The sequence below is a fragment of the Emys orbicularis genome, chromosome 1 (assembly GCF_028017835.1).
Source record: "Emys orbicularis isolate rEmyOrb1 chromosome 1, rEmyOrb1.hap1, whole genome shotgun sequence".
In the NCBI taxonomy this organism is placed as follows: Eukaryota; Metazoa; Chordata; order Testudines; family Emydidae; genus Emys; species Emys orbicularis.
This window is the reverse complement of record NC_088683.1, coordinates 127,685,624-127,702,006: the sequence shown is the minus strand read 5'-3', so window position 1 is coordinate 127,702,006 and position 16,383 is coordinate 127,685,624. Positions and strand designations below refer to the sequence as shown.

At 44.6% G+C, this 16,383-nt stretch overlaps 1 protein-coding gene across 2 annotated transcripts in view; it reads left to right on the top strand.

Annotated features, from left to right (window-relative positions):
* Positions 1-5,570: 5,570 nt before the first annotated feature.
* KRAS (KRAS proto-oncogene, GTPase) overlaps positions 5,571-16,383 on the top strand; it is a 37,763-nt gene continuing 26,950 nt past the window's right edge. Inside the window, exons 1-2 of one of the 2 annotated variants that reach the window (XM_065398612.1) lie at positions 5,571-5,696; positions 15,512-15,690. In XM_065398612.1, the coding sequence (XP_065254684.1) occupies positions 5,586-5,696; positions 15,512-15,690 (290 nt within the window). In that variant the 5' untranslated portion in view covers positions 5,571-5,585. The remainder of the gene's footprint in view (positions 5,697-15,511; positions 15,691-16,383) is intronic. The other variant, XM_065398604.1, reaches the window with a different exon arrangement.

The window sequence follows — 16,383 nt, the reverse complement described above, 5'->3', positions numbered from 1 at the left end:
CCTGTATCCCCACCTGCCCCCAGCGCCCTGCTTACCTGTGCCCCCAACAGCCCCGTCCCCCCATCTGCCCCCTGTAGCCCCACCTGTTCCTGTGTGTCGCCAGCTTACCTGTGCCCCCGACAGCCCCTGTTCTCCCGTCTGCCCCCTGTATCCCCACCTGCTCCCAGCACCCTGCTTACCTGTGCCCTCGACAGCCCCGTCTGCCCCCTGTATCCCCACCTGCCCCCCATGTCCCCAGCGCCCTGCTTACCTGTGCCCCCGACAGCCCCGTCCCCCCAAGTGCCCCCTGTATCCCCACCTGCCCCCAGCGCCCTGCTTACCTGTACCCCCAACAGCCCCGGCCCCCCATCTGCCCCCTGTATCCCCACCTGTTCCTGTGTGTCGCCAGCTTACCTGTGCCCCCGACAGCCCCTGTCCTCCCGTCTGCCCCCTGTATCCCCACCTGCTCCCAGCACCCTGCTTACCTGTGCCCTCGACAGCCCCGTCTGCCCCCTGTATCCCCACCTGCCCCTGTGTGTCCCCAGCGCCCTGCTTACCTGTGCCCCCGACAGCCCCGTCCCCCCGTGTGCCCCCTGTATCCCCACCTGCCCCCCATGTCCCCAGCGCCCTGCTTACCTGTGCCCCCGACAGCCCCGTCCCCCCAAGTGCCCCCTGTATCCCCACCTGCCCCCAGCGCCCTGCTTACCTGTACCCCCAACAGCCCCGGCCCCCCATCTGCCCCCTGTATCCCCACCTGTTCCTGTGTGTCGCCAGCTTACCTGTGCCCCCGACAGCCCCTGTCCTCCCGTCTGCCCCCTGTATCCCCACCTGCTCCCAGCACCCTGCTTACCTGAGCCCTCGACAGCCCCCTGTATCCCCACCTGCCCCGTGTGCCCCCAGCGCCGTGCTTATCTGTGCCCCCGACAGCCCCGTGAGCCCCCTGCCCATCTGTATTCCCCCCCATGTGTCCCATGCCCCCTCTGTGCTGCCAGCTTACCTGTGCCCTCGACTGCCCCTCCCCACCTGTATCCCCACCTGCCCTCCGTGTGCCACCAGGTTACCTGTGCTCTTGACAGCCCCTCCCCACCTGTATCACCACCTGCCCCCCATGTGCCACCAGCTTACCTGTGCCCCTGACAGACCCAGTCCCCCTGTTTGTTCCCTGTCCGCCTGTATCCCCACCTACCCCCAGCGCCCTGCTTACCTGTGCCCATGACAGGCTCTGCCCCCTGTGTGCTCCCTGCCCACTTGTATCCCCTGCTGCCCCCGTGTGTCCTCTGCCCACCTGCCTCCTGTGTGCCCCTAATGCCCTGCTTACCTGTGCCCCTGACAGCCCCTGCCCACCTGCCCCCCCTTGTGTGCCCTCTGCTCTCCGTATGCCCCTAGCGCCTGGCTTACCTACCCCCCCATGTACTCCCTGCCCCCCGTGTGCCTCCTCTGCCCTGGCAGCTCCTGCCCTTATGTACTCACTGCCCACCCTTGTGCCCCCAACACCCTGCTTACCTATGCCAATGACAGTCCCTGCCCCCTGTATCCCCTTCCCCCTCATGTGCTGCCAGCTTACCTGTGCCCCTGACATCCCCCCATGAACCCCCTGCACACTTGTACCTTCTGCCACCTGTGAACCCCCAACAGCTCCTGCCGCTGTGTACCACCAGCCCCCTGCCCACCCGTACCCCCCTGTGCTTCCTGCCCGCAGGTTGCCCCTAGCTGCCTGCATACCTGTGCCCGTCAGCCTCTACCCCGTGTATCTCCAGCCCTCATGCACACCTGTGCCCCCCATATACCCACAGCACACCTATACCCCCAATAGCTTCCATGTGCCCGACAGCTTGTGCCCCCAGCCCACCTATATTCCCTACAACTAGGGTTGCCAAACCTCCAGTATTGTCCTGGAGTCTCCAGGAATTCTTTAATTAAAGATTGTCTTGTGATGAAACCTCCAGGAATACATCCAACCAGGCAACCGTACCTACAGTCCTTGCTTCCTTCACCCTTCTACACCCCCGTGTGACCCCAGCTGCCTCTGCCCACTACACCCCCAACAGTCCCTGCTCCCCATGTGTCCCCAAGGCCCATTACCCCGTATCCCCCGCCTTCCACTGCCCCCACACCACTATAACCTCCAAGAGTTTCTACTCTGTATGCCCCTAGCCTCACCTGCCCCCTACACCTCCATACCATTCCCAAAAGCCCCATCACTCTCTATATCCCAGCCTCCACTGTGTCCTACACCTTCTAGACCAGGGGTAGGCAACCTATGGCATGCATGCCAAAGGCGGCACGCGAGCTGATTTTCAGTGGCACTCACACTGCCCGGGTCTGGGGGGCTCTGCATTTTAATTTAATTTTAAATGAAGCTTATTAAACGTTTTAAAAACCTTATTTACTTTACATCCAACAATAGTTTAGTTATATATTATAGACTTCTAGAAAGAGACCTTCTAAAAACGTTAAAATGTATTACTGGCACGCGAAACCTTAAATTAGAGTGAATAAATGAAGACCCAGCACATCACTTCTGAAAGGTTGCCGACCCCTGCTCTAGACCACAATGCTCTCTATACCCCCTGGGTACTCCAGCCTCCTCTGCATCCTATACTACATGGGAATCCCTACCCCCTGTGTACCCCAGCTTCTGACCCCTATACCCTCTGAGAGCCTCTACCCCATCTATACCCTTATCCTCCTCTGACTCTACATCCCCATGCCTTCCTGAGAGCCCCAGCCAGGGGCGGCGAGTTATATGGGACTGTGGTGCCCATGCTCCAGGAATATTCAGGGCCCCGGGGGCCTGGCTTCACCAATGTTTGGTGCCGGGTCTCTTCCCCCGGCCCTGTGTGCCTCCCCCAGAGCATCTCCCGGTCCCACCTGCCGCCTCTGAGCGATTTAAAAGGGCCTGGGGACCCCTGGCTGCCGCCACCGGCAGTGCAGCAGGGCTAAGGCGGCTTCCTGCCTGCCCTCAGTCTGTGCCACTCCTGGAAGCGGCTGGCACGTCCCTGCGGCCCCATGCAAGGGTGTCTCTGCACACTGCCCCTGCCCTGAGTGCTGACTCCATAGCTCCCATTGGCTGGGAACTGCGGCCATTGGGAGCTGCGGGGGCGGTCCCTGTGGGCAGCGGTGTGCGGAGATTCCCCTGATTCCCCCCACCTGGGAGCCACTGCTAGAGGGTGTGCAGGTCTCTTTTGGGAGCCGCCTGAGGTAAGCGCCGCACCCCTCCTGCACCCCAGCCCAGAGCCCGCACCCAAACTCCCTCCCAGACTCTGACCCCGCATCCCCTTCTGCACCCCTGCCTCAGCCCAGAGCCTGCACCCAAACTCCCTCCCAGAGCCTGACCCCCATCCCTCCTGCACCCAAACTCCCTTCCAAATCTCGAACCCCCTCCTACACCCAAACGCCCTCCGAGCCCGCACCCCAGCCCAGAGCCCGCACCCCAAACCTCCTCCTGCACCCCAACCCGCTGCCCCAGCCCAGAGCCCGCACCCTTCCCGCACCCAAACTCTCTCCCAGAGAACTCCCTCCCAGAGCCTTAGGTAGGTGTGTGTGTGTGGGGGGGGGAGCGGGAATTGGACCCGTTCTGGGCACCACAAAAAATTGTACAAACCTATCTCCCCTGGCCCCAGCACCTCTGTATATCCCCTGAGAGCTCCTACACCCATCCATATCTTTAGCTTCCTGCTCCCCTACAGCCCCCTATTCTGCTCTAGGGCTTCTAGACCGGGGTGGGCAAACTTTTTGGCCCGAGGGTCCATCTGGGTATGGAAATTGTATGGCGGGCCATGAATGCTCATGGTTCCCAGCCAATGGGAGCTGCGGGAGCGGCGCTTGGGGCAGGGGTAGCATGTGGAGCCCTCTGGCTGCCACTACACATAGGAGCCAAGGGGGGACATGCTGCTGCTTCTGGGAGCCACACGGAGCCCCGGCACGTGCAGAGCAGGGCAAGCCCCCGACCCTACTCCCCGGCTGGAGCTCAAGAGCCGGATTAAAACATCTGAAGGGCCGAATGCAGCCTCCGGGCTGTAGTTTGCCCACCTCTGTTCTAGACCCTTGATCCACACTCCTCTACACACCCAAGAGCCAATACACCCTGCTCCTTCTCTACTCCTGGCCCCCCACTCTATACCATACTGAGCTTCCCCTATACCCCAGCACCTCTTTATACCTCCCTCTCCAGCTTCCAACACCTCTTTACCCTGAACCTCCTTGCCTCCCCCACTCTCCCCAGCTTCTCTCTATAGCCCCCTCTGTGCTTTCATTGCCTTCCCCAAAACACCCTCTTCTTTGTCCCCCTCCTTTCTCTGCCTCCTCCCTGTCTCTCTCTGCCCCATGGTTGTGTCTCCTGACTCTCCTCTCTGCCCCACCCCCCTCTTCAGGCAGATAATGATTTTGCTGCCACTGAGAGGAGGAGGAGGTGCTGCTAGAAGGACAGGTGGCCAACGCCTTCCACCTCTTGAGCGTGAGCCTGACACCAGCCCACACGACTGGATCCCAACAATATTATGCTGTCAAATTCCACCCCTCCCCCACAAAATAATCACCGTACGCACAAATAAATAGTGGGATTCCCAGCCCTGAGTGTAAGGAACGTAAAGAGCCAGAGGAGCAAAGATGTTACAGAAAGTTTTGGCTGTCATGCTTTTCTGTCCTGTTCTGTCACTTTCCTCGTGACAGGCTTTGCATCTCATTCAAGAATTTACTTGCTACTATATCATTATTTATATAACAGAATTGGCTATAATGGGCAAAGACTGTATTCTGGTAATTTATGACAACCATACAATAGTATATCATTGGATGTCCCATATATAATAATAGTATACTACTCTTGCCCGGAAAAAAAAATCTGTGAAGGTGAATCTGACAGGTGAGCCCTGGTGTTCAGTTTTTTTGATAGTAAAATGTTTTAAAGGGTTGTGTTCATATTTTAATATTAAAACTTTATATAGTTTGCTGCTCTCTTGGTAGTATTTAGCCACTTTGTAACTTCCCAGTGAATCAGTTGTGACCCTCCATTTTTAATAATCAATTTCATTCTGAGGCTTTGGCCTTTAAAATAATATAAAATAATCCATGAACCATTCAAGTCATAACTCCTGATATCCAACAACTTGCTATGTCACTGCTCAAAATGGAGAGGTCTTGATGATAGCAGCTTTGCTCTGCAGTTTTTTTTAAATGCATGTTTCTGATCTAACAATGTTTACACCAATTTAGTCTTTAAGATTTGAGGGACCAGTGTCCTAAATCTCTGAAATTTTCTGAAAAGAACTGATCAGAATATCAAATAAAATATTGCATATTATAACCTATAAAAAATGATTTTTTCCAACTTTCCCGAGTAATGGTTTTCACAATTAAAGTTCTTAGTTTCAGTTTGTGTTCAGTAACTTGTGGCACAATATCTGCACCAAATCTTTTACAACTTTTGACACTCAGAAATAGCATCGCCTTTTCAAAAGCTTTTTTGTGTGTGCGCACTAGCAAGAGAATAGTTTTCCCTTTCGTTAAACACCTCAGTAAAGGAACTGGGGGATGACTTAACATGTAATTGAAACCTGACTCTCTCATGCTTAATCTTGACTTCTTTGTTACCAGGTCTGCTGAAAATGACGGAATATAAACTTGTCGTTGTCGGAGCTGGTGGTGTAGGCAAGAGTGCCTTGACAATACAGCTAATTCAGAATCATTTTGTGGATGAATATGATCCTACAATAGAGGTAAACAATTTAATTTTAATAATGTGACAAGTTCTTTTGACATGAGAGAGGCACATTACTTTCTCTTAAATGCTGATGTTGCTTTTGTGGCTTATATTGCTATATTTTTCTATGAATGTCTTTTCTATAACCTTTTGATTTGTATTTTGTTTAAATGATGCTATAATAGTGACCAATATTTATAGCTTGTTTTAAAGAAATTTTAGATATCCAGCAGATATTCAAAGTTCTATTCTAAGCTCAATGGACTGTCATTCCACAGTGGTGTTACAAAATCAAAAGGTAATATCCTGAAAATGTACTTTGATCACCTGAAGATTGGTTCTGGGTACTAGATCTCATTTAGGAGAGACCAGTAAACTAGGGTGTGTGTGTGTGTGTGTGTGTGTGTGTGAAATTGAGAGTGAGAGAAGTGCACAAAATTAGCATAGCATTTGAGACTTTTCTCATAATTCTTATAAAAGAAACTTACCTCTGAAATTGCAAGTCTCATTACTTGAACTGATAATTAAACCGTCACATGCTTCTACAAAATCAGAGGATTGTTTAGATGCCCAGGACTTAAAATAACAGGGAAGTTCTACATTAAAAGTTGTGGTGTGTGGCCAGAACTGCATGGGGAAGTTTACAATGCCTACCACTACTATCCATCAATAATAGTGTTAGTACTTCTAGGAACACCAAATTCATTCAGACTGTTAACGTGTAACGTTCCCCAGAAAAGATGTAAACTTCTTAGAAGATTTGACTAATGGAATTTCTTTGTATTATAGGAAGCTTGCAAACTAGTTGCACAGGATTACCTCAACATTATGTTGTAGTCCACAGTTGTGGAAATCATTGGTGTAATGTTTTGAAGAAAACAACTGCAGTTTTTACCTCCATAAACATCTTTTGACTTATCACAATAGCATTCCTCTAAAGATTACTTTGATAAATACTTGTCTGAATGGATGTCCTAGGTACTGTTTTTGTCTGTTAGTTTGTAAGACTTTTAGGACGGGGACCTGACAAACGGATTACATGATCACAGCACCATAAAATAAAAATAAATCATATAGCTGAGGTTGTAGGCAAGGAATCATTTAGAATGGCAAGTGGCACCCCAAGGAAAGTTCTTACAATTGGATGTTACACTTCTACTTTCCTGCAACTGGATCTGCAAGGGCAGAGCCCCATTCTAATGAATAGGGCTGCTTAAATGTGCTGTTTGCACAGATCCATTTGTGGGTTCAGGGCCTAAGTCAAAGAGCTATAGCCATAAAGATATTAGGTGTTTGTAAACACACAGTGAGAAAGAACATAGGTTATAAATTTGCCTTGCTTTAGTACAGGGGTGGGCAAACTTTTTGGCCTGAGGGCCACATCTGGGTATGGAAATTGTATGGCGGGCCATGAATGCTCACGAAATTGGGGGTTGTGGCGTGGGAGGGGGTGAGGGCTCTGGGGTGGGGGTGTGGGCTCTGGGGTGGGGCCAGAAATGAGGATTTCAAGGTGTGGGAGGGGGCTCTGGGCCAATGGGAGCTGCGGGGGCAGCATGCGGAGCCCCCTGGCTGCCCTACGTGTAGGAGCCGAAGAAGGGACATGCCGCTGTTTCCAGGAGCCGCACAGAATGGGGCAAGCCCCCGACCCCTCTCCCCGGCTGGAGCTCGAGGGTCAGATTAAAACGTCTGGAGGGCCGGATGTGGCCCCCGGGCCATAGTTTGCCCATCCTTGCTTTAGTAGATGATACTTGCACAGTGACAATAGCATTATTTTTACTGTTATGGTATCATTGTCGTCTCATTGCCACTTTGTATTAATGTTGTTGCTGTAACATTCATTGGGTGCTTCTCCTTGGAAGAATAAATATTACATTTGTAAAAAAGTTAAATGTTTGTTTCCATAAGTACTCAGACGTTTGAAATTATTAGTGTGGCTAAAGGAGGTATCCACAACACCTGTAGCATTTCTGTATTGTGAAAGATGATTGGGGGGGAGAGGGGGAAGGGGAAAATATTTATTGCCTGTCAGCAGCAACATTATAAATAAGTATCTCTGTAAAGTTTGAGAGTAGCAGCCGTGTTAGTCTGTATCCGCAAAAAGAACAGGAGTACTTGTGGCACCTTAGAGACTTCTCAATTGTTTGGCCTCTTACAGTTGGCATGGCTACTTCCACCTTTTCATGTTCTCTGTATGTATAAATGTCTTCTTTCTGTGTGTTCCATTCTGATGAAGTGGGCTGTAGCCCACGAAAGCTTATGCTCAAATAAATTTGTTAGTCTCTAAGGTACCACAAGTACTTTTATCTCTGTAAAATTACTTTTCAATAGCATATGTAAGTATTTTTGTTCTTAGAATGTATGATCTATGTGGAAGTCCTCAGGCCCACATAAAATCCACTTCAGTCTGGTCTACTTTCACACTTGTACCTAAACAACTAAAACTGTTTTAGGGAACAGATTTAGTTAAATCAGTGCAAGTGTGTATGTAGACCAACACTTCTAAATATGGGCTAATAAATTAAAGCAGTTTGGTTAGTGCCCTCTACTGGTCAAATATTTTATCTTGTATCCAGAATGTATTGTGGCTCATTCATTTTCTGACATTTTAATAAAATGTTTGTTTTTTCAAATGTTCTTTAGAAAAAGACCAGCCATCCAAGTAGGCTATCCCCGAAATACCCAACTAAAGCTTGAAAGTTGTTCAGGGTGGGATTTCCAAAATCATCTATGTGACTTAGGAACTCAAGAAGTCTGAACTGCTTTCAAAAATTTTACCCTGTGTTTCTAAATCACTTAGGCATTCTTGAAAATTCCACCCTAATTAAATAACATTTTAGAACGGCTCATATTAACTTGTGTAGAGGGTCCTTTCATAAAGGTATGAATAGAGAATTTTTTAGCAAGTGTCTAACATAGACAAGGATCAGTTAAGTGATTTTCTCCCCCGCCCCCCTTAAATTACATACAGTACACAAATGTGGACAATCTCAGCTTTATCGCTGAGAACAGTGGAGGTGTTTGCCATTAGCACAATTCAGATTGACTTTAGGGCTTGTGAAAAACCAGTGATAACAAATTAAGTAATTAGTGTAATGGAAATAAAGCTTTTTGATGTAAATTACAGAATCTAGTTTTCAGGAAAGAATTACAAACTGACTTCTGGAGTGATTCCTAGCATAGCAGTAACTAGTGGTTTTTTTTGTTTTTTTTTTTGTTTTGTAAGTTATGTCTGCTACTCTGGGTTTCCCTTTCTTACTTGAGTGATGTATTTTTGTGCTGGGTCCTGGGGCATCACTGCTGTCTATTTCCCCTTCATTTGTGTGTTTTCTCTAATCCAGAGTGGCACTATTTGGCCTTCTCTAAATTCCAATCTGTCTCTCCCTGAGAGAGCGAGCACGTAACTCAGCTTTCATTACAGGTTGGAGTGTGCACAGTAAAGGGGCACTTTCTGGTTTTGCTATGGTGTTTTGGGGCAATGGTACTAGTACAACAGACTAGGTGTGGAATTTTCTTTTAGAACACATAGAAGCAGTCATTTGAAGTGCTACATACAAGAGAATATCTTAACTTGCATATGAACCTGTTGTGCCTTTTCTATGATGCATTTTAAATTCTTTTTTAAGAACTTTGTAATTTTTTCAGAAATGGTAATACTTACAATACAATACTTATCTATGCTGGATACATATAGACTGCTAGTCCACACAATGTCTAGGCACTCACAAAACTTAATGATCTAAGATTTTTTTCATAAAATGTCAAATTATAAATATGAAATCTTATTTATAGCAACATATTAATTTTACTTTTATCTATGGGCAATTCTTCTTCCTTTCCTCAAATATTTACAGATGGGGGAGAGAGAGATTCCAGACTTTAAACTATCCTCTAGAATCATCTCTGTCCTTGTTCCCTCTACCACCTCAAATCCTGTTTCTTGTCATGGTAGATGGGTTTTCCTTTCATTTTTGGGACTTGGGGAGCAAGGACTTTTGCAATTGGTTTTCTTGTCTGTTGCTGAAGGGCTTAGCTCCTTCAAGCACTTCTTGTTTCTATGGTAAGCAAGATGCTGTGCTACACTATAGTGTAGTATCCTGCTGGGGAGGGAGAGAATTAATTTCTCATAAGGCCCAAGTCTATAGTAGACTACTCAATGGGAGGAGTGGAGAGTGTGCCTTTTAGATGTGAGAGTGGTCTTCAGAGTTGTCCCTGAAGAGTTGATCAGGACAGGAGCTTAGGGTACCCATTCACCAGACTGGACTCCTTTCCCCATGCCTCCTTCACATGGAGTATATACGTAGGTGTGCTGTACATTGGGGAGAGAAGGCAGTCTTATGCAACTCACTTGCCACAGATCTCCAAGGGGGTAGGCATGGACTGGAAAGCTAAAAGTTCCCTTTGGGCTCCGAGTGAAATAGTCGTTTGGCCCTACATGTGTCTTCTGTTTTGGAGGAGGATAAGGGTTTGATCCTAAGCCTACTGAAGTTGATTGGTGGGGGAGGGAACTCACATTGACTTTAATGGGCTGCGGATGAGGCCCTGAGAGCAGTGGGTTTCCTACGCTTGTACATGACATTGGAAACTGATCAGATTTGAATAAACTTTTTTTCAAACTTTCTACAGAAATCTAGTCAATATTAAAAGAGTTCTTATAGGAAGAATACTGTTGGTGTAAAAGTTTTATGATGCAGGTGTATGGAATTCGGAAATCTTAATGTAACAGATGAAGTAGAAAACTCTAGCTGAACTATTTGTCAGTATAACTTACGTTTCTAACTGTCAGTGCCTTCATTAGAAACCGCCTATTTCAGGGACTATAAAGTTTACATTAAAATAATAGTGGGTTTTTTTTTTAAACTGGAAAAAAAAAATGGCTGAGCTATTTTCCTTGACATTCATTACTTAAATTAAGAGTGGTGGTGTAGCTATGTTGGTCCCAGAATATAAGAAACACCAGCTTTGCAAGGGAGTATCTTTTTTTTTTTTTTAATTGAACCAACTTCTGTTGGTGGAAAGTACAAGCTTTTGAACTACAGAGTTCTTCGGGTCTGGAAAGTTTCTTTCCCTTGACCTGAAGAAGAATTCTCTGTAGTTCGGAATCTTGTACCTTCCACTAGAAGTTGGTCCAATAAAAGATGTTACCTTATCTACCTTCTCTTTGAAATAAGAGTGTGTTTTTTCTTTTTGTATAGCTCAGCTATGCAGTTTTGCCTCCTTTGGAGAGGTAGGGAGATATGAAGGACTGACACATGCACATTTGCTCATCACGAATGATGTTTTCTCATGGTTTCTCAAGTAAAAGTCCAAATGAATACAGAAAGAACTAAGGATTTTTTTTCTTTTGATATGATCAGTAAAGTGCCAAAGGTGGGGCTGGTGCTTTATCATTAGCTTGGTGATGAAACTAACGGCAAAACATGGCAGCTCTGCCTTTCAGTTTAATTGGAACTGAACATTGGACTCTGGATGTCTTTTTAACATTCCACAATAGGAAAAAAGTGTTAACATTAACTTTAAATTTCCTGGGGCTTGTAGGTTTGTTGCAACTTTATCAATATTTAAACAATATTTATGTATTTTTTTAAAGTACATGTACTACTACTTACTTTGGCACTTAACGTTGCACTTAAGCAAAATAAATATTTCCAAAGTGATGAGAGGTGAACTTTATCTTAAAGGGACACACAGTTAACTTAAAGTCACATTTGTGCTTGAATTATTTTATGTGGTATTGTTACAAATATCTTCTAGGATCAAGATAAGTAAGAGATGAGACTTTTTTCCCCAAGTTTGTTCACTTTGTGTATTTGGCACTTCGTGACTGTGTAGAATATTTACCTTACCTTATACAAACAGTCATTTCCCTCTCGTTTGTGTTGGTTGTTCACACAGCAACAGGGAAGAGGAAAAAAACACTTTAAAATGGGAAAACATAAGTAAGACTGTAAAAGTTGGTAGGGGGCACCAGTAGCAGGTGTAATACCTGAAACTAATTTAAATTATTAGAAATTAAATTATTTGTTAAAAGTTGGCTAGATTTCAAGCTGTCTGTATCCCTTGTAACTAGAACTGAGGCTCTCTGTTACTTTTTGCCCCTCATTCACAACAAGAGCTCAATACAGCACAATAGCTTAAGCTTTCAATTTTGGTTAGTATTAACAAGAACAGAGTGATATTTTTTTAACTGGAAAATAAAAGGATCTGAAAGGTGATGCGGGTATTTCTTCCTGAATCATTGTACCCATGACACATTTAGATTTCTGAGAAAAGTATTGTTTTCACTTTCCATGGATATATCATGCCTCCGTTTTAGTATTCTCTAGTGCTAGATAATGCTGTATGCATATAATACTGTATTTACAGAAACATAGCAGTTTGTATACAAAAGTAATGTGCTCACTTATACTATCACTGAACCTTTAATAAACTCAGAAGGTAAGGTCCCCTGGGAAGGAAATCTAAGTTCAGGAGAGCTGGCAGTTTCTCAAGGAGACCGTAGTAAAGGCACAGCAGCAAACTATCCCATTGCAATGGAAAAATAGGAAGAGTAGTAAGAAACCAATATGGCTCCATTAGGAGCTCTTTAATGATCTGAAAATCAAAAAGAAATCCTACAAAAAGTGGAAACACGGATAAATTGCTAAGAGAGTACGAAAGTATAGCACAAGCATGCAGGGACAAAATAAAAAAGGCTAAGAACAAAATGAATGACACCTAGCAAGTGTCATAAAAGGTAATAAGAAGAGGTTCTATATATACATTTAAGAGAGAGACAAAGGAAAGCGTAAGTCCTCTACTTAGTGGGGAAGGAGAGCTAATAACTGATGATGTCAAGAAGGCTGAGGTGTTTAATGCCTATTTTGCTTCAGTCTTCACTAAAAAGGTTAATGGTGACCAGATACTCAAGACAATTAATATTAACAACAAGGGGGAAGGAACACAGGCCAAAATAGGGAAAGAAGATGTTAAATTATATTTACATAAGTTAGATGTATTCAGGTTAGCAGGGTCTGATGGAATTCATGGTAGGGTACTTCAGGAACTAGCTGAAGCAATCTCAGAACCCTTAGCAATTATCTTCAAGAACTCATGGAGGTGGGTGAGGTCCAGGAGGACTGGAGAAGGGCAAACATGGCACCTATCTTTTAAAGGGGGACCAAAGAGGATCTGGGGAATTCTAGACCTGTCAGCCTAACTTGAATAACTGGAAAGATACTAGAGCAAATTATTAAACGCTCAATTTGTAAGCACCTACAGGATAATAGAGATATAAGGAATAGCCAGCATGGATTTGTCAGAACAAATCATGCCAAACCAATCAAATTTCACAGGGTTATTGGCCTAGACTGAGGATGGGGGGGAAACAGACATGGTATATCTTGATTTTTTTTCTTTTTTTGTAAGGCTTTTGATAGTCACACATGCCAGTTTCACATGCAAACTAGAGAAATGTGGTCTAGATGAAGTTACTCCAAGATGGGAGCACAATTGGTTGAGACAGTATTCAGAGTAGTTATCAATGGTTCTCTGTCAAACTGAAAGGGGGTATCTATTTGGGTGAGCCCTGGGTCCAGTACTAGTCAATATTTTCATTAATGACTTGAATAATGCAATGGGAAGTATGCTTATAAAATTTGCATATGATACCAAACTGGTAGCGGTTGCAAACACTTTGGAAGATAGGATTAAATTCAAAATCAGAGTATTGGTCTGAAATCAACAAAGTGAAATTCAAGAAAAACAAGTGCAAAGTACTACACATAGGAAGGAAAAATCAATTATGTAACTACAATATGGGAATAACTAGCTAGGTGATGGCACTGCTGACAAGAATCTAGGGATTATAGTGAATAACAAATTGAATATGAATCAATGTGATGCAGGTGTGAACAAGGCTAATATTCTGAGGTATATTAACAGGAGTATCATATGCAAGACACAGGAGGTAATTGTCCCACTTTACTCAGCACTGGTGAGGTCTCAGCTGGAGTACTGTGTCCAGTTCTGGGCGCCACACTTTAGGAAAGATGTGGATAAATTGGAGAGAGTCTAGAGGAGAGCTACAAAAATGATAAAATGTTTAGAAAACGTGACTTTTGTGGAAGGGTTTAAAAAAACCTGAGCATCTTTAGCCTTGACAAAAGAAAACTGATGGAGGACCTGATAATAATCTTCAGGTATGTTAAGCTCTGTTATAAAGAGGATGGTGCTCAGCTGTTCTTCATGTCCACTGAAGGTAAGACAAGAAGTGATGGGCATAATCTACAGCAAAGGATAGTATCCCTGTTATAAGGGTAGTTAAATTCTGGAATAGGTTTCCAAGGGAGGCTGTGGAACCCCCATCACTGAAGGTTTTTAAGAACAAGTTGGACAAACACCTGTAATGGATAGCCTAGGTTTACTTGGTCCTGACTTAGCACAGGGGGCTGGACTTGATGAACTCTCAAGGTACCTTCCAGCCCTACTTTACTATGATTCTATGAAACTGTATGAGACCTAGCATCAAAAACAAATAGTTGTTAGTTTATTCCAGCATTTAGCTGTTACTTTCCAATCCCTGAATTCTGCTTGAGTCTTGTGTGCAGACATCAGGTACTGTAAGTCCAGATTCTGGAAACTTTGAGTCAACCATGCTGAAGTAGTTCTTTTTTACGCATCATAGTAATTGTCAGTGTTTATATCCGAGTCACATTTTGTAACTGTTTCTTTGTAATGCAGAAATGTAAAACTATGCAGTGACACTAAGGCTATGGCTACACTACAGCTTAAGTCAACACAAGTTATGTCACTCAAGGGTGTGAATTAGCCATCCCCCGAGCGACGTAACTTATGCCAATTTAAGTGCTGTTGTGGAGAGCGCCACGTCAGTGGAAGAGCTTCTCCTACCGACATAGCTACCGCTGCTTGCGGTGGCTGGAGTAATTAAGTCAATGGGAGAGCTCTCTCCTGTCGGCTTAGAGCAGCTACACTAGAGAGTTTACAGTGGCTCAGCTATACTGATGCATCTGCGCTGCTGTAAGCTCCCTAGTGTAGCCATAGTTTGTTTTTCAGAGTTTAGTATCAAAATGTCTTCAAATTACTGGTTATTCTAATTTTCATGTTTCAGGCTGCTTAGTGGTAGAAAATAGACTTATTGCCCCCAACACTAAATGTTAGGCTCTTGCATTCATTCTTAAATCTATTCTTCCTCCTTCATTGGTGTAAATTTAGGAATTGCAAATGTGTTTGTAAACTGTTTATTTACATCTGGCTAGTTTGTGTACTGTTGTCAGTGTTGGACATGGTTCATGGATGTTTCCTGAAAATATCCATGGTGTGAAGATGAAACGCCTGATTTGATTGTTCATGAAGTGACTAGACTTAAGGTAAATTAGACCCAGAAAAACCATGGGTTGCATATTTCTGGAACCCTGGTATTGATGAAAATGCAACCACTGAACTTCTGATCTGGGACTGTATCTAAATTACAGTTATCTATAGGGCAAAGAAAAGAGGACTGCCACTTGCATCTGATGTTCTTTAGAAAACATTATATTTTATATGTTTAAGATTATGGAGGCAGAGTCTAGCAGCTGGAGCAGGGGAATGAAAATCTACATTTCTGGGTCTATTCTCCACTTTGCTGTTGGCTTGCTGTATAACTTTGATCATGTAATTTGTCTTCTCTGTGCCTCAGTTTGCCCATCTGTAAAAAAGTGTGGCTAATACCTGACTCAGGGATGTGGAGTCTTGCTTAATTTTGAAAAGAATTTTGAGGTCGTTTGTTAAGTGGAGTTATAAGTCAAAGTCTGCCATGTTTAATTTAAAGATTTTTTTTTTCTCTCTTCTCAGGATTCCTACAGGAAACAAGTAGTAATTGATGGAGAAACCTGTCTCTTGGATATTCTTGATACAGCAGGTCAAGAAGAGTACAGTGCAATGAGGGACCAATACATGAGAACAGGGGAGGGCTTCCTATGTGTATTTGCCATAAATAATACAAAATCATTTGAAGATATTCACCATTATAGGTAAGCTTTTTTTTTTAAAGTTAAATTATAATCTTGGTGACTCTCAAAAGAGAGAAAGAAGCTTGCTTGCACTCCCTCATACCAAAAGATGGGTTTGTTTCCTACAGTTTAGTTAGTTGTGGAATAATAATATATTACTCCTGGGGAATTCTGCACCAAAACATTAAAAATTCTGTATATTTTATTTGTCAAAATAACATAATATAATCATGCCAGTTTCAGTTATTTTGGTAATTTACTTCAAAATACCTGTCAGCAAGTATGTCTGTAACAATACAGACCAAAAAAAAGATTCTGGTATTATTATTATTTTTTTTTTGACAAATAGATTCCTGACTAGGCATATTGAAACAGAACTTTGAGTAATTCATTTAAACTATAATACAGAAACGTATTTCCCACACCCTTCAGAAGCAGTGCAAAGTCTTGGGGGAGTCAAGGGTAACGGAGTAACTGAGGGAGAGGGAAGGAGCCTGGAGTGAATGTGGAGGGTTGTTGGGTGTGGGTGGGAGAAGTATGGAACAAGTTGGGTTTTTTTAGGGAAGGGATTGTTAGGGAGTTGGGGAGCCTCCCCCATGCAGACCCTGGCTGATCCAAAGTCTTTCCCATTCAATCAGGCACATCTGTCCCTGCACCCGCCCACCCCCAGGTCTCTGCAGCCCTCCCCCCCATCCCCATGTGGTCTTGCACCCC